This window comes from Hemitrygon akajei, chromosome 26 (genome assembly GCF_048418815.1).
Source record: "Hemitrygon akajei chromosome 26, sHemAka1.3, whole genome shotgun sequence".
NCBI lineage: Eukaryota > Metazoa > Chordata > Chondrichthyes > Myliobatiformes > Dasyatidae > Hemitrygon > Hemitrygon akajei.
The window spans coordinates 31,141,992-31,160,860 of record NC_133149.1 but is presented as its reverse complement, the minus strand read 5'-3'; the positions used below and the strand labels follow the sequence as shown (position 1 = coordinate 31,160,860).

Below are 18,869 nucleotides of genomic sequence, written 5' to 3'. Positions count from 1 at the left end.
TAAGCAAAGATCTGCAAATTCTAGGCAATAATATTTTGCCACTCAAATTTCAGTGCTCATTGTAATTTCCTGATCCAAGAAATTCTGGGTCCTACCATCCATGGCTCTGCTTGGCTAACGCTCACACAAGGTGGAGGTTCAATGGAAGTTGGTTCACTGACATCATTGACTCATTTGGTGCTTCACTCACTTCCCAAAGGGCAGACTAGGGTGGACTACAGTGAGAGGAAAAGTAAGGGAGAGGCTGATAACTATACATTAACTGGGGTAGTGTTCCTGCAGAAGAAAGACCTTATGACAACTGAAAAGTATTAAATTAATTTGGCAAGCTTTTAAATTGGTAAAATTAGTTGATTATTTTCATATGTATTGAGGTACAGTGAAATGCTTGCATTCTGTTCATACCGAGTAATTCAGTACAACAGTGCTTTGAGGAAGTACAAGATAAAACTATAACAGAGTGCAGAGTAACAGCTATAAAGTGCAGTGTGGGTAGATAATGCGGTGCAAGGTCATAATGAGGTAGATTGTGAGATCAACAGTCCATCTTATCATATTACGGAACTGTTTGATAGGCTTCTGTAACTTCTGGAGAGAGAAGAGAGGATGTCTGGAGTAGTTGGGGCCTTTGATTATAGAACATAGAATAGTATAGCACAGTACAGACCCTTTGGCCCACAATGTTGTGCTGACCCTTAAACCCTGCCTCCCATATAACCCACCCCCACCTTAAATTTCTCCATATACCTGTCTAGTAGTCTCTTAAATTTCACTAGAGTATCTGCCTCCATCACTGACTCAGGCAGTGCATTCCACACACCAACCACTATCTGAGTAAAAACCCTTCCTCTAATATCCCCCTTGAACTTCCCTCCCCTTACCTTAAAGCCATGTCCTCTTGTATTGAGCAGTGGTGCCCTGGGGAAGAGGCACTGGCTGTCCACTCTCTATTCCTCTTAATATCTTGTATACCTCTATCATGTCTCCTCTCATCCTCCTTCTCTCCAGAGAGTAAAGCCCTAGCTCCCTTAATCTCTGATCATAATGCATACTCTCTAAACCAGGCAGCATCCTGGTAAATCTCCTCTGTACCCTTTCCAATGCTTCCACATCCTTCCTATAGCGAGGCAACCAGAACTGGACACAGTACTCCAAGTGTGGCCTAACCAGAGCTTTATAGAGCTGCATCATTACCCCACGACTCTAAAACTCTATCCCTCGACTTATGAAAGCTAACACTCCATAAACTTTCTTAATTACCCTATCTACCTGTGAGGCAACTTTCAGGGATCTGTGGACATGTACCCCCAGATCCCTCTGCTCCTCCACACTACCAAGTATCCTGCCATTTACTTTGTACTTTGCCTTGGAGTTTGTCCTTCCAAAGTGTACCACCTCACACTTCTCTGGGTTGAACTCCATCTGCCACTTCTCATCCACCTTCTGCATCCTATCAATGTCTCTCTGCAATCTTCGACAATCCTCTACACTATCTACAACACCACCAACCTTTGTGTCATCTGCAAACTTGCCAACCCACTCTTCTACCCCCACATCCAGGTCGTTAATAAAAATCACGAGAAGTAGAGGTCTCAGAATCAATCCTTGTGGGACACCACTAGTCACAACCCTCCAATCCGAATGTACTCCCTCCACCATGACCCTCTGCTTTCTGCAGGCAAGCCAATTCTGAATCCACCTGGCCAAACTTCCCTGGATCCCATGCCTTCTGACTTTCTGAATAAGCCTACCGTGTGGAACCTTACTGTTGCTGGCTACTTTACTAATGCAATAAGAAATGTCAACAGAGTCTATAGAGAGGAGACCATTTCCATGATGTGTGGTGTCCAGAATGCTTTACAGTTTCTTCAGTCTCATGTAGAGCTGTTGCCAACCAAGCTGTGATGCATCCAGATAGGATGCTTTCTGTGGTGCATTGATAGAAATTGGTGAGGGCCAAAGGGGGCATGCCAAATTTCTTTAACCTCCTGAGCTTTCTTGGCCATAGCATTAACATGATTGGAACAGGACAGGCTATTGGTAACATACACTCCTTGGAACTTGAAGTTCTCAACCTTGCCGACCTCGGCACCATTGATGTAAACAGGACCATGCGTGCTGCTGCCTTCCAGAAGTCGATGACCAGCTCTTTGGTTTTGCAGTTATTGTGGGAAAGGTTATTGTCATGGCATCATGGCTCTAGGTCCTCTATCTCCTTTCTGTAGTCTAGTACATCATCATTTGAGATACAGCTCACATATTATCTGCATACTTGTAGATGAGGTTACAGCAGAATCTGGCCACTCAACTGTGAGTGCATAGGGAGTAGAATAAGGCAATAGGGACACTGCCTTGCAGGCACCAGTGCTAAGGATAATCATGGCTGAGGTGTTGTTGCCTGTTCTTACTGATTGCTGTCTGTCAGACAGGAAGTCAATTATCTAGTTGCAAAGGGAGATGTTGATTCCCAGGTGTAGGAGTTTGAAGATGACTTTGATTGGAATTATAATATTGCATAATTATAGTATTGACTGTTAGTCAATAAGCAATCGTCTAATATTGGTGTCTTGATTGTCCAAGTACTCCAGAGTTGAGTGTAGGGCCAGGTAGATTGTGTCCGACATAGACTTTTTTCGGCAGTAGGTGAATTGCAATGGGTCACATTGTCTGTGAGGCTGAAGTTAATGCATGCCATGACCAGCCTCTCAAAGCACCTCAGGATGGTAGATGCCAGAGCCAGAAGGACTATTTTTTAATTTAACTGCAATGGTAGTAGCAGAAACTGAAGAATTATGATTGGAGTGGATCTTGCTCAGAGTTGTTCGAAGCTCTCAAAAGTGTCTATCACTCAGCATTAACCCCTCAGCTAATTGTGTAGTTTCAGCTAGCTGCCCAGGATGCCAAAAACCTTGTGAATTCAGTTGTAGGACCAAATGTGCAATTTAAGCCCAAACTGCTTCACTGTTTTGCATCTCGAAAAATTGAATTCTGTTTTCTATCCATTGAGATTTGTAAGTTATTTTGTTAAACAATTATAAACACAAAAGATTCTGCAGTTGCTGGAAATCCAGAGCAACACACACAAAATGCTGGAGGAACTCACAGGTAAGGCACTATCCATGGAAATGAATAACCAGTCAACGCTTCGGGGCAAGACTCTACATCCAAACTCCTTTCACAAACAGATTCACTTGTTATGAATGCATGCTTGAAAGATTTACTTGCCATTTCTACATGCCCAAGGCTGGCTCGAAGCAGCTGGGCAATAATGCCCCACAGGGCACGGAGCACCCATGCTGCCATCCAAAGGGAAGGCACTTCTCGAACTAGAGACGCAGTAAAATCCAGCTGAACAGTCTCCTGAAAGAAAAGGGAGGAGATTTCTTTCAATTGCGAACTTGGAATTATAAATTTATTGCTCCATTGTTAAAAATGACAAATATAGGATTGACTTAAAAAACTGTTCATCTTTTAATTTCCTTCCAGTTTATTAAATCATTCTGGAAATGAACACTTTGTATTCTGCAGTTACACCTTCTATTTGATATATTCTGGTCAGTCCTGCTGACTGATTTGATACACAGAGATATATAAAAGCAATATAATGGAGTTAAATAGAGATAGATAAAATACTTTATTATTTTAAAATTGTTCTGACATCATTTTTATTGCAGCCTTATTGGTAACAACTTAAAATAGACTGTTCCTTATGGTTTTGCAAGATTGAATCAGTCACATGCTAATTCCAATCTAAAGGGAGAATACAAGGTGTGCTGAAGGCTGAATCATCTTCCTAAAAACTGGAACAATTTATTCTCATAATTCTTAATATATTTCCCTCATACTGTCTTTAATCATATTAAACCAACAACACAAAAGGTTATCTTTCCTTTTGAAGTGGCTCTAGAGGTAATGTGCCAAATTGCTGTGAATTCATGTTTAGTGATATTACTACTTAAATAGTGACTTCACAATCTTCATTCAACCATACAACTGTGTTGAAAACAGGTTTGGCTTTCTGGCAGAAGAAAAGCTTGGATGTAAAGCTGGGTACTAGAGAAGCAGAACTGATTCTGTGGAAATACATTTTCTCCGACTTTTCTCTTGAACCCACACTTCCCAATCTTACCTTAGTCTGATAAATATGAGAATGGCTGCAGTTTCCAAACTATATTGGTGAACTCAAAGAGATAATGGACGGAAGATCACTGTGATCTGAGTCTGGGTCATACCGCCCTATCATCAAAGATCCTGCCATCCAGGCAAAGCCTTCTTCTCATGGTTACCATCATGGAAAAGCTCCAGAAGTTCAACACCACCAAGTTCAAGGTCAGCTAATACTCCTCAATCATTTGATTCTTGAACCAATCTGCATTACTCTAATCATGGCAACACCATGACTACTTTGATCATTTTGCGGTACTTTGTCCTTTTTGCTGTAATTGTGTTCTTTCCTGTAAAACTTGGTTGTTTTTCTTGAGAATGCTGCTTATCTGTTGCAAGAAAGTTTCTCATTTCTTAGTGCATATGACAATAAACTTGACTTTGATTTCATTTGCTGCTCAGCATGCTTTGCTATATTATTTGTTAAATTTTGAATGACATTCTATTTGACTGAATAAATATCATTTCATCATATTGAAGAACACATATTAAATTAACTTTGAATGTGATGTGGTTAGACACAGTTAATATACTCTTAAAGTATTGGAACAAATCCTTACCAGAAACATTACTTTGTCCTTGACTTTCACAATATTTTCCACCTGGACAAGGCAGACATTCATTTCTGGAGGTCACACCTGACAAAGGTTGGTAAGTTCCTGGGGGACAAGGTTTAGGACTGTCAGTCCCAGAAGGGCAGAAGTAACCTGGTGGACACTTATCCCCTGTTTGATCTCCAAAAGGACTCCCTGTTCTGGCACCAAGCACACAGTAATGCCCTGGGAAACAAGGTCCAGTTGGAGAAGCAAGCCCTGGGAAAAAAAGATAAGAGGTAGAGAAATTGAACATTTGAAACACTCAAAATAATTGTAAAACACTATCTGGCAAATTCCATGATCCTACCTGGCTAATAGAGACTTTGGTCAGAGTACAGATCCAAGCATATGGTTACAGCATATCATGATGTAGAGAATAATACATTTACACAACTCTGTAGTATTTAATCTGACCTACTGTGGGTAATCAAGTACTTCATAAAATTGTAACATTAAATCTGTACAATTGTAGAATAATAAATATTGAAGTTTATATAGGTTTAAAATAAGTTGAGAGTGGAACCAGAAACATTTTCTTGTGAATAATATTATTTGTCTGTGAAAATACTTTACAAAGAAAATACCGATGTTATCGCCAGTAACTGAGCTAGGAAAGAAAAATATGTTTACAACTAATTTGCTCATGGTTGTAGTGTTTGGTTATATTCTTAATCATGCCCCCTTCAAATCTAACCTCATTTTCATGTTCGAAAAATGCAATTTTGATTTCATAGTCCTGATAAATGCCTGCTCCAGCAAAAATTTGAGCATTTTGTCACCTACCAGATCCATGCGTTTATAACACTGTACTTGAACCTCTCCAGTCAAACTGCAGTTTTTTGGCACAGTATCAAAGTCATTGGCATGCCATGAGATCATGACAAAGATAATCTGACCCTCCATCTCCAGCGCAATCTTTGACACAGATGACCACACCATCCTCCACCAATGTTTCTCTGCTACAGTATAACTGAATAGAACTGGCCTTGCTAGTTCCATTAAAATGTATTCGCTGGAGTCAATGAGATACCAGTGATGGTTTATTTTCCTGTGGCCACATTTCTTTCTGGCATTCATGAAGGATATAGCCATCTACCCATTCTATTTCTTTTCCTGCTCTTCATGAATACAACATTGGCTTCCAGGTGTTTGGTGATTATTTCCTTTTTACTTCTGCGTTCCCTTTCAGGGCTGTTCCATTATCTGAAATTATCAAACTAGTTGCACCAAATCCAGCTTTGGATGAACAGACATTTCCTCAATTAAACACTAAGAAGACTAAACCAATGTCCATCATTCCCCACAGCCTCAAATTAAGGTAATGGCCCTTTAAAGCTGAGTTGAGGAGGAATTTCTTCAGCCAAAGGGCAGAGACTCTGCAATTCATTGCCACAGAGGATGGAGAATTCATTTGGGTATATTTAAGTGAAAGATTGAGAGGCACTTGTTTGAATTATGAGAAGGCAGAACAGGGTTAAATAAAACATGATTGAATGGCAGAACAGACTTAATGGGCCAATGGCCTAATTCTGCTCCTATTAAGGTCTAATTTGTTTGATAATATCCCTTTGAAACACCTTGTGCTTCAATTCTTATGTTAAATGCACTAGAAGATATTCTTGCTGATTTTGTTGAAGACTACAGACAAATTTGATTATGAATATCTTAGGAATGATTGAGTTATGGTTTTAATGAACAATGTGTAATGTTAATAAGCTCCAAAAAGCTGGAGTTGGGTCTTAAACATTTGTGTACAGTGTCTGAAACTCGCCTACTCAATGAATTGGTTACATCATGTCTTCACAACTTGTGGATATAGAAATCAGTGTACCTTTTGTCCAGATTTTTAATAATTAAAATAACTGGCATTGCATCTAGGTAAATATCTGTCAGCAAGTGATGGGAATGTTCCTCCACCTCAATGATAGAATTCTTGTCTGATATTGTACTGAAAGAGTTAAAAGCCCACAGTCTCCACAATGAGCAGGTACATTAAATCAGGAAGATAAGTAAAGCAAAAGATCTTGATTCATAGGATTCTTGAGGCTTTGAAGCATGCAGATGAGGCACATTAATGCATGTGAAATGACAAGATCACTTGTTATTTTCTTGGAGACAAGTGAGTCTGGTTCAGTTGATAACATAAAACTTGTTAAGGAATAATTAGTTTCAGAATTGTAGCTGACTGGAATGCATAGATTAGAAAAGAAGTGTGGACTTTCTTGATTATATGAGTAGCAAACAAGCTCTTTGTACTTCTCGGCCGGATCTGTGCCAAGGATCCAAGGATCTCTGAGATTTTCCAGACCACTCGTTGTAAATTGGAGTCCCTGATGAGCAGAAGGGTGTGAGACTTGTTCTTTCATCAATCATTCTACACTCATTTTTATATATATTTTTTTTCATTATCATCTTGTTATACCTTAAACATCCTGTAGCAACCTTGAAGTGTTCTTTCTCCCTCATTGATTTAAATCCTCAAAACTCGCTTATTTCCTCTTATAGATATCAGAGATCTGCATTTCAAGCAATTCTAGTTGCTGATACAAAAACATTTTGAATTTCATAAATTCGAACAACACATGGAGGTTTAAGTGCTAAACTATTTTAATTATTTATTATCACATGCCAATAAGACATCTATTTTATAGCTTTTATTTTCCTATACCTTCCATGTCACAGTAGAAACCTGGTGTACACAGAACACATTCCATAACAGATGACAGACCACCCCTCGGGCCAAATGTTCCGGCTGGGCATCTTATTCCATAGCCAGAACCTTGGGGGCAATAGTGCCCAGGTGGACACAGGTAACCAGTGATGTTATCTGAAGGGCAGGAGGTGGTGGCCCGCAGCAAGCAAACACAGCCTGGGTCACAAAGACCGGAGTAATGACTCAGACCTGAAAAACAATTGAAACAATTGAAAAATGAGCACTGCAAAAAACTACTTTTGACAGAAGACATTTTGATAGGTACATGGATAGAAAAGACTTGAGAGATTTGGGCCAAATGCAGGCAAATGGGGCGAGCTTAGATGGGCATCTTGGTTGGCATGGATGAATTGGGACAAAGGACCAGTTTCCATGCTGTATTATTCTATAACTCAAAGAGTTGAAATGTGCAAGGTCTCAGCAAGGAAATATCAAATTCTAACATACGTATAAAAGGTACATGTTTCTCACCAGTGGTGATGTGGACTTTGGTGATAGTATCATTATTATTTACTTCATTCCTAACTACTGAAGCGAAACTCTTACCTTCTACTGCACAATATTTCCCTCTCGGACATGCCTCACACTGCTCAGCACTGACTTGAGCCGTCTGGTTACTGTAAGAGCCCTGTGGACATGGATACTGGATTCCTTGAATGCAGTAATAGCCAGCTGGACAGTCAATAGGTTGGACTGAGAATGGTTTATTTTCGATGTGTCGTCCAGGCAGGTGCAGTGGACCACAGTACCTAGAGCAATATAAACTAGCATTTTACTCGCCTGCAAATTTCATACATAAACATTTCAATGCAATGGAAAAAGTTAAACAGCATCAAAAAAGATGGCTTCATTGAGCAGACTCAATTTGTTTTTTTTAAACTGAGCTGCCTTTGTCTCATTAAACCATACATCAGTTACAGCTTTCTCCTCCTCAGTCCTCCACAGATTCTCTTCACCTTTGATCCAGTCCCATTATCTTAGTTGTTTTATCAGTCTTAATTCAATGGTCAAACTTATAAAATTGCTCCCATGGACCATCTGTCTCTTAGCATAAACAAGAGAAAATCTGCAGATGCTGGAAATCTGAACAACACACACTAAATGCTGGAGGAACTCAGCAGGCCAGGTATCATCGAGGCACAGGTATCATCGAGGAAAAGAGTACAGTCGACATTTCGGGCCTACTCTGGAGAAGTTTAATTCTTCTCTTTCCAGCATTTGCAGATTTTCTCTCGTTTGTAATTCGATTGCTACACTGTGAAGTCTCTTCCAGGGATGCCTACCCTGAAGAAGTTTAAATCTTCCCATCCTGCCAAAGGGCTTTGGCCCAAAACGTTGACTGTACTCTTTTCCTAGATGCTACCTGATTTGCTGAGTTCCTCCAGCATTTTGTGCATGTGTCTCTTAGCATGCATTGTTGCCATAAGACATTGGAGCAGAATTAGGCTATGTGGCCCATCAAGTCTGATCCACCATTTCATCATGGCTGATCAATTTCCCTCTCAGCCCCAATCTCCTGACTTCTCCCTGTAACCCTTCATGTTCTGACCAATCAAGAATTTATCAATCTCTGCCTTAAATATACATAACGACTCGGCCCATTATTGCCTATATCTACTTTAGCTGTATAATTCTGATCCCTTTACTGATGCCTACTGCCTTCACAAAGCTTTACCATGCCAATGTATCTTGGCTGTTCCTCTGTTCATTGGTCTCCCTTAAACAGCTGAACTTAAATTCTGTTCACTACATTCTACATTGGTTCATTCATTTTCAAAATAAACACAGGGATGAAAATATTTAATCCATTTCATGATCTCTCCCTATACCTCCTTGATCTCAAAAATTACTATCCATCTTACACCTGCCCATTCCTTGGATAATCACCCCCTGCTTATGGCTCCATGCTTGGGATCTTCTCATCTAAAGCTTTTCTCTTTAGTTAACATGCTTCTGAAAATCCTTTTGTGAAAAGCAGAACACCAATTTCTCCCAAAACCGGAACAAGACGATGTTTAAACTAATATTTCCGTTTTGTGGAAACTTACTTTCCAAATGGGCATGGCTTGCAATGTATTTGTCCATTTTGATCCTGATACTGCCCAGGAGGACATGGTTTGGGATTTGAACTGCCAGAGGGACAGTGGTGATCAATTGGACAAATGAACCCTGTGAAAGATAGAATGAATAGGTGAACTGCAGACACACAATCTGCTGAAGGAACTCAGTGAGTCGAAGAGCATCTGTTGGGGGGATAGGAACTGTTGGCTTGTCAGGTTGAAAGCTTGGATAGGAGAAGGTTGGGATAAACTGCGGAAATAATGTCAAATGATGCTACCACAAACCTGACTGAGGTCAACATGCACTGACAGCAGATATCAAAAGTTGTGAAGACAAATAAGATAAAGGAGTAAAAGCAGAGGAGAGAGAAAGGACAGAGTAATGAAAAGTAAAAAAAAAATCACAAGAAAATGATTTAGCAAATAGAGTCAAAGCAAAAATAGAAAATCAGTAGAGACCAAAAACAGAAATTGAAAGAGAAGGAGTAAATAAATGAGATGAGATAGATGTACATAGATAAGGAAGGAAGGAAAGAAAGATAGTGATATTACAACACACACAAAATGCTGGAGGATCTCAGCAGGCCAGGCAGCATCTATGGAAAAGAGTAAACAGTCAATGTTTCGGGCTGAGATCCTTCATCAGGACTGGAAAAGAAGGGGAGACGTCAGAATGAGAAGGTGGGGGAAGAAGAGGAAGAAACACAAGGTGAGGTGAAACCGGGGTGGGGGGGTTGAGGGTAAGAGGGGTGAAGTAAAGAGCTGGGAAGTCGATTGGTGAAAGAGACAAAGGGCTGGAGAAGGGGGAATCTGATAGGGGATAACAGAAGGCCATGGAAGAAAGGGAAGGGGGAGGAGCACTTGAGGGAGGAGATGGGCAGGTGAGAAGGAAACAAGAATAGGGAATGGTGAAGGAGAAGAAAGGGGGTAATTCCCGGAAGTTCAGGAAATTGATGTTCATGTCATCAGGTTGGAGGCTAACCATAAAGTGTTGCTCCTCCAACCTGAGTTGGCCTCATCCTGGAGGTAGAGGCGGACATGGACTGACATATTGGAATGGGATTAGTAATAGTGATATAGAACTCTATGTCCACAAGGTAACTTAAAATGTTAAAACGTTACCATAGGCATATAATCAGTCATTTGAAAGAGTTTCACAGACATCCTTCAGATGAAGGAGCAGATAATAGTTTAAGAAGTATTTATTTCAGGGTCATTGATACTGTTCTCATTACCACCAAATTCACAGAACAAGCAAAGTGGTACATCAGGGGAAGGGGAAGTAAAAATAACAAATGCTGGATACACTCAACAGGTCAGGCAACATTTGTGGAAAGAGAAACAAGAGTTAATGCTTCTATCTTTATTTCAGATTTCCAGCACCTACAACTGATTTACTGACAAAATTCATTGAAAACTTGGAGGGTGTATGGGTATAAGTCAAAAATAGACTCGATAATTTACATGTTATTTAACAGCTCCCAGTTGACCATTTCCACCCAGTTGTGGTTACCCACTTATGCAAAGGAGAAAAAAGTTTTATAAGGGTTTCTGCTGCAGCAGGGAAAGAATATTGATAATCCCCAATGTAAAGGATGAATGGTAAAGGTATAAGAATAGATAGTGAAGCTAGAAGAGTGAGTAGCGTAGAAGGTTAATGAAGAAAGCGGAGGCATGTGTTTTTCAGCTAATTAGCACTCAGTCATGGCAGGACAGTACATTCCATTGTTTCAGTATAGGCCTTGGTGGAGGGAGGGCTTACAAACACAGTGATGTCAACAATGACTGATTGCAAGGTCACTTTCATCTGATTGAGCCTGTGCTGAAAGCAAAATGGGTGAAAGTGCTGTACGCTGATGTTCCTTGCATGTGATTATGTATAAAAATGTCATACTTTGTTCATCTGCAGAGAAAGTGTGAACCATCTTCTCCTATTTGCAAGTACAAGATGGATGGAAATAATCATATTTCTGTTTCACCCAATGAATGGATGGTATGAGCACTTCTTTTCAAAAAATGGGCTGGATTATCCATTCACTCATATCCAAGGGGTAGATAAATTGAGAACAAAATCATAGCCTTTCACATTTGTGATTTCTTACCTACTGGAGCTGGCTCTGATTGACCACTAGGACAGTAGTACCCTGTTTGACACTCTTTGGTAGCATTAATATTTGCAAATCCAGGACAGTAAAATCCAGGAGTACATAAATGACAGTGAGAGACATCTGTGTTACCTGAATCCAAAAAATAAACCCTTGTTAGAATTTATGCAGCACTAGTAATTCCTGTTGATACTACTTTTGTTTCATTTGAAATGATACATGGGCATTTACCAGTGGGTCTTGAGAACATAGACATTATCCTTAGAACACAGTTAATACCTCCACGTTTGTATTGGATAGGAAATTTCAGAAAATATACTCACTGATGATAAAGGCTTATATCTACATCAGGACGATGAGAAATTTGGACAGGTAAAAGAGATTTGGAAAAAAAAAATGGAAATGGTCTTCCTGCAATCTTGTTGACTTGTCCTCCTCGCTGTGACAAATGCAAAGCAAGGAGATAAAAACATAGAAAACCTACAGCAGAATACAGGCCCTTCGGCCCACAAAGCCGTGCCGAACATGTCCTTACCCTAGAAAGTACCTAGGATTACCCATAACCCTCTATTTTTCTAAGCTCCATGTACCTATCCAGAAGTCTCTTAAAAGACCCTATCATTTCTGCCCCCACCACTGTCGTTGGCAGCCTATTCCATGCTCTCATCACTCTCTGTGTAAAAAAACTTGCCCCTGACATCTCCTCTGTACCTACTTCCAGGCACCTTAAAACTGTGCCCTCTCGTGTTAGCCATTTCAGCCCTGGGAAAAAGCTTCTGACTATCCACACAATCAATGCCTCTCGTCATCTTATACACCTCTATCAGGTCACCTCTCATCCTCCGTCACTCCAAGGAGAAAAGGCCGAGTTCACTCAATCTATTCTCATAAGGCATGCTCCCCAAACCAGGCAACATCCTTGTAAATCCCCTCTGCACCCTTTCTATGGCTTCCATATCCTTCCAGTAGTGAGCTGACCAGAACTGAGCACAGTACTCCAAGTGGGGTCTGACCAGGGTCCTATGTAGCTGCAACATTACTTCTCGGCTCCTAAATTCAATCCCACGATTGATGAAGGCCAATGCACCATATGCCTTCTTAACCACAGCATCAACCTGCGTAGCAGCTTTGAGTGTCCTATGGACTCGGACCCCAAGATCCCTCTGATCTTCCACAATGCCAAGAGTCTTACCATTAATACTATATTCTGCCATCATATTTAACCTACCAGAATGAACCACTTCACACTTATCTGGGTTGAACTCCATCTGCCACTTCTCAGCCCAGTTTTGCATCCTATCAATGTCCCGCTGTAACCTCTGACAGCCCTCCACACTATCCACAACACCGCCAACCTTTGTGACATCTGCAAACTTACTAACCCATCCCTCCACTTCCTCATCCAGGTCGTCTATAAAAATCTCGAAGAGTAGGGGTCCCAGAACTGATCCCTGAGGCACACCACCAGTGATCAACCTCCATGCAGAATATGACTCGTCTACAACCACTCTTTGCCTTCTGTGGGCAAGCCAGTTCTGGATCCACAAAGCAATGTCCCCTTAGATCCCATGCCTCCTTACTTTCTCAATAAGTCTTGCATGGGGTACCTTATCAAATACCTTGCTGAAATCTATATACACTACATCTTCTGCTCTTCCTTCATCAATGTGTTTAGTCACATCCTCAAAAAATTCAATCAGGCTCGTAAGGCATGACATGCCTTTGACAAAGCCATGCTGACTATTCCTAATCATATTATGCCTCTCCAAATCTTTATAAGATCCTGAGAGGCAGGATTTCTCCATCAACTTACCAACCACTGAAGTAAGACTCACTGGTCTATAATTTCCTGGGCTATCTCTATGCCCTTTCTTGAATATAGGAACAACATCTGCAACCCTCCAATCCTCCGGAACCTCTCCTGTCCCCATTGATGATGCAAAGATCATCACCAGAGGCTCAGTAATCTCCTCCCTCACCTCCCACAGTAGCCTGGGGTTCATCTCATCCGGTCCCAGCGACTTATCCAACTTGATGCTTTCCAAAAGCTCCAGCACATCCTCTTCCTTAATATCTACATGCTGAAGCTTTTCAGTCCACTGTAAGTCATCTCTACAATTGTCAAGATCCTTTTCCATAGTGAATACTGAAGCAAAGTACTGATTAAGTGCCTCTGCCATCTCCTCCCATTCCATATACACTTTTCCACTGTCACACTTGATTGGTCAGATACTTTATTGGTCAGATTGGTCAGACTGTTCAGCATGCAAAGTTATTAATATCTTAAGTTTAATGAGAAAGTTCCTTAAATATCACCTGATGCTTCAGATAATGTTTCAGAAATACACAGCAATCCACATTTCTCTTTTGCATGAAGTTGCTCAGCATGACAGAGCTGAAGGACACCATAGTGAATAGCAATTCTCCTTTGCTAACAGTAGGAATGCCCACTATATTTTGTCCACATTCCCAGAATTGCTATTGGCAGTGAGCAGACAAATAACACATTCAATTGTCCATCTTATTCTCATTGTTTTCTTTATAAGGTCTAAATGAAAGAATGACATGAATCACAAAATATTGGCGGAGATTATTCTTCAGCATAAAAGGGACTTCAGGTGAACCAAGGCAACCAGATCATGTGGGGTAGAGTGGGAAACAGGTAAACATGAAAAGTGGCAAACAAGCTCCAGGTAACAGTGGGCTCTCCCTATGGGCAAAATGGGTTGTGTGTGGATACCTTGGAAATGAGTTATCACAGTATTTCGTCTGTCTCTGTGGTACCACATACAGGCCCTGCAGTCTACTATTAGCAAGGCATGGTAGAATTCATATGATACCCTATTTTCCATACAATATTAGCCTATATGGATAAGGAAAGTCAAAAACAACCCCAGGACATTACATTTACCATACTATGCATGAGCCTTAGGCACATATATATAGATAGTATGCCCAAGACTTTTTTTTGCACAGTACTGTAGTAATTTTATGTTTTGCACTGCACTGTTGCTGCAAAGAAAATCATGATATAAGTGAGTGATGATAAACCTGATTCTGATATGGGTCTCCATTATGGACTGAAAGTAATGTCACCATTAAATGTACTGGCCTTTTGAGCACTTTATTCCTCACTTTATTTCCCTCTTTTATGGAATGTCTTCGTCAGCCAGACCACACATCAGCCAGATTTCACAACACCAGCAATATATTACACTGACAAAGGAGATGAACAGTCCATTTAACAGACATATCATTTCACCATTTTCAAGGCAATCTGTTTGCTCCACCCATTTTCCACCCTGCCTTCTCCACTACCTAGAATAATTGGTTTTGATGATGAAGGGTCTTTGGCCAGAAATGTTACCTGTTTGTCTTTCTACAGGTGCTGCCCTGACTTGCAGAGTGTCCAGCTTTTTCTGTTTTATCTCAGATTTCCAGCACCTGCAACTCTTTTTGATTTTCATTCACTATAGGAATTTGAAAGTCACTTTCCAACAGCTATGACATAACTAGTGTCAATACCGAGAAGGGTAGACTTTTTTTTTTATTAGCTTGGAGTATGAAAGCTTAAAGAACTAATTTGAGAAAAAATGTATGCAAAAGAAATCATTTTATGATTTTATTGAATAATGATACAAATCCAAGGGCTTGAATTTCTTATCCTTGGTCTCCAAATGAATTACATGTGTCTTGTTGTTACTTTTCGCACCTTTGTGGTGCATTGAGTGTCATTTTTTGTCATTTCCTTAGCATATCTGTTTTTTTATGAGGCTGAGTTGCTACCTTGATGCTCAACCTAGCACGGATGGAAAGCATGCAAGGAGCTAGCCAGATTCAAACCAGCATTATTTGCATCAAAGTCCCTTGCTGATGCCACTACACCACCGGTTGGTTGAATTGCATGTGTAGAACTAATCAAAAAGATTACATTGTGGAAGGAAAAACTTTACTGATTATAAAGTACTTATATGGTTAGTTGTACTCAGTGACCTTTCTTAAAAATATACTTGCTATTATGCAAAGAAAGCTACCAAATAGAAAGAAACTACGGGTCTTACCAGTTGTACCAGCAAAGGACCCTGGTGGACAGGGTGAGGCAGCTTTTGATCCTGCAGGACAATAATGTCCTGGTGGGCAAACATTCTCCGGTGGATCAGGTCTATAAGCGTTTCCATCACAAAAATAACCAGCTCGACAGGGGCCAGAAGGAGTTGACAGAGCAAACCCATTGCAGTATTCACCAGGATCGCATGGAACTGGATGTGCAGCACCAGCTGGGCAGTAGCTCCCAGGCTTACACATACCACCTGAATAAGTTCATTACAAAACAGCTTATTATCATTCTTCAAAAATCTCTACTGGCTCATGCAAATTAATATCTTTTAATAACTAATTCAGAAATGAGGGTAATTAAAATATTTCTGATCAAACAAGTTTTTGAGCAGTGCTAAGTATAAACTTTGACCTCAGATTGTTTCATTATATACAAGTGAGAATTTACAATGCTTGTATCTCTGTCACTCACTTCTGGCAACTCATTAATTAGCACATCATTGCTTGTTGCTCACATACCTTCCAGAAATGTTTAAACCTAAATCAGAATCACTGAATAAATTTGCTATAAGTTTACACTTTTGGTTGTTCCACACCCTTGCTATTTAGTTGCCAATCTGTTTCTGAATATCGACTCAGTTTCTGAATCTCCATTATCTTCAATGCATCTTGTTTACTTGGAAAACAAATCAACTAACTATTTCAGCAAATCATAGCATGTCTCTGTGCTATCTAGTTCTTTCATTAGAAGAGGAACGCTTGCTGGAGAACAAAAAAAATTCTACGTACTTTCAACTCAGATCCTTATAGGGCAGATGCACGACTACAAGGTGAAGGAAATCAATTGGGCCCTTAAAAGGACCAACGGAAAAACCAGGAAACCTGACAAGGAGGAACCCTTCGCAACCACTGTCTTCCCTATATTTCCACAGCTTCTGAAAGCATCGCCAGGATCCTGAAGAAATACCGGACTGATACCATCCACAAACCCGTGAGGAAACTCAAATCACAGCTTATGCGGGTCACAGATAAACTGGGACCCAGGACAGCTGGCGTTTGCAGGATTCCCTGCAAATGTGGAGCAGCGTATATCAACCAGACAGGGCGCACGGTGGAAACCCACATCAAGGAGCACAGGAGGTTTATCCATTTGGGTTACCCGGAGAAATCAGCGGTAACAGACCACCTCATTCGCAATGGCCATTTGATTGACTTTGATGGCACAAAATTACTGTGCAGTGCCAACAGTTTTTGGGACTGCGTGGTGACAGAAACCATTGAAATAAAACTGGAGGAAAAGAGTTTTAACAAAGGTGAAGGTCTTGCTCTAAGTAAGAACTGGAATTCAATGTAAACAAGGTGGGACAGGTGAAACCTGATTTGGATGAGGACTAACCAGTCAGAAGGGACGGACTAGGGGAGTACCAATACCACCGGATTAGACTTGCCTAGGCATCACCCCTGATGAAGATGGCAGTGTTTGTCATTGAAACGTCAGTAATCGATACCTGTACCTGGTGGGAAGCCCAAGAAGTGTTTATTTGTCCTATATGCCAGGAAAGCACTAGATCTTTTTTCAATAAAGGGATAACATTTAAAATTAACATTTAACCACAACCAATTGAGGTTTATATAACAAAGAGCTTCGAAGTTACAGCATTTGGTATGAAGAAATATTTCCTAACTGCACTCCAATTTTTAGATGATCCCTTCCCAATGTTAAATAGTAATAGTTCAAGATAATCTGCATCCACCATGTTATTTTCACTAATGTTGTTAAACAGATCAGAGGATGACTGATTGGATTAATATTAACAATGGATGGACGTACTGCAATTTACCTGTCATATGATCTATGGGTGCTGCTGTCTTTGAGCTTCCTGTACAGTAGTAGCCAGCATTGCATTTTCCAGTTGCAGCCACCAAGCCAGAGGAGTTACAGAATAATCCTGGCGGGCAGGGGAGACAATCAATTTCTGACCCACTACCTAAAAACAGGGAAAGCAGTTTTTACTTCCAGCATAACATTGGGCCTACAAAAGAAAATAAATATAATAAGGCGTTAGTTACCTTGCATAGGCCCAAAGTGTCCAATTGGACAGGGTAGAATATTCACAGTACCTTTGGGGCAATATGAACCTCTGGGGCACCTCTGACCTGTAATTCCATCAGTTGGATTTGGAGAGGAAGATCTTTCAATGCAATAATACCTGGAATTCAGACAATACATATTTCTATAATGTTTACACCATCATTCGCCGCTTCTTTTAGAAACATACAACTGATGGAATTAAAACCAAAACACCAGCCAGCACTGGTTTCATTCACCACCTTTCAGTAATTTTGCTCGCAAAAATATTAGCTGAGAAAGAAATATGAAAGCTTCATCTTTAAAACTACATAACTTATCACCCACAATTCAATATTTATGAGCAATGGAAACAAAAGAAATAATGACTTGAAACTTGATGAGGTAGGCAGCAGCTTCAACACAAACAGCTGGCACTTACTCGAGCAAATATAAGCAATTTTGAGCATGCATGTTCAAATGCAGATGCCCAAAGTGGCTGACAGATTTCTAGTTCAAAGTTCATAGGAAATTTTTTATCTGAGTACATATATGTTACCATATACAACCCTGAGATTCAAGTTCTTGCAGGCAATTATAGTAAATACAAAAAACACAATAGAATCAATGAAAGACCACACCCAATAGGACAGACAACAACAAATGTGCAAAAAAAAAGCACAAATACAAAAGAGGAAAATAGAAATAACAACAACAATAAATAAAAATCAATAAATAGAAAGAACATGAGAAGAAGAGCCCTTGAAAGTGAGTACATTGTTTGTGGGAACAGCTCAGTGACGGGGTAAATGAAGTTGAGTGAAGTTATCCTCTCTGGTTCAAGAGCTTGATGGTTGAGGGGTAATAACTGTTCTGGAACCAGGTGGTTTGGATCCTGAGGCTGTTTAATCTTTTTCCTGATGGCAGCAGTGAGAAGAGAGCATGGCCTAGATAGTGGGGTCCTTGATGATGGATGCTGCTTTCCTGCGTCAGCTCTCTGTGTAGATATGCTCAATAGTGGGGAGGGCTTTACCTATGATGGACTGGGCCATATCCATTGCTTTTTGAAGGATTTTCCTTTAAGAGCATTGGTGTTTCCCTACCAGA

General features: G+C 40.3%; 1 protein-coding gene across 6 annotated transcripts in view; it reads right to left on the bottom strand.

Annotated features, from left to right (window-relative positions):
* Positions 1-18,869, bottom strand: part of LOC140716828 (uncharacterized) — a 394,334-nt gene that overhangs the window by 206,122 nt on the left and 169,343 nt on the right. For all 6 annotated transcript variants that reach the window (XR_012096375.1, XM_073029773.1, XM_073029775.1 and 3 more), the window contains exons 69-77: positions 17,765-17,904; positions 17,536-17,682; positions 15,700-15,948; positions 11,636-11,770; positions 9,522-9,642; positions 8,020-8,222; positions 7,429-7,662; positions 4,725-4,976; positions 3,226-3,360 (exon numbers count right to left, since the gene is read on the bottom strand). Coding sequence is in view for 5 of the 6 variants with exons in the window: in XM_073029773.1 (XP_072885874.1) it covers positions 3,226-3,360; positions 4,725-4,976; positions 7,429-7,662; positions 8,020-8,222; positions 9,522-9,642; positions 11,636-11,770; positions 15,700-15,948; positions 17,536-17,682; positions 17,765-17,904 (1,616 nt within the window). In the remaining variant the exon portion in view is untranslated. The remainder of the gene's footprint in view (positions 1-3,225; positions 3,361-4,724; positions 4,977-7,428; positions 7,663-8,019; positions 8,223-9,521; positions 9,643-11,635; positions 11,771-15,699; positions 15,949-17,535; positions 17,683-17,764; positions 17,905-18,869) is intronic.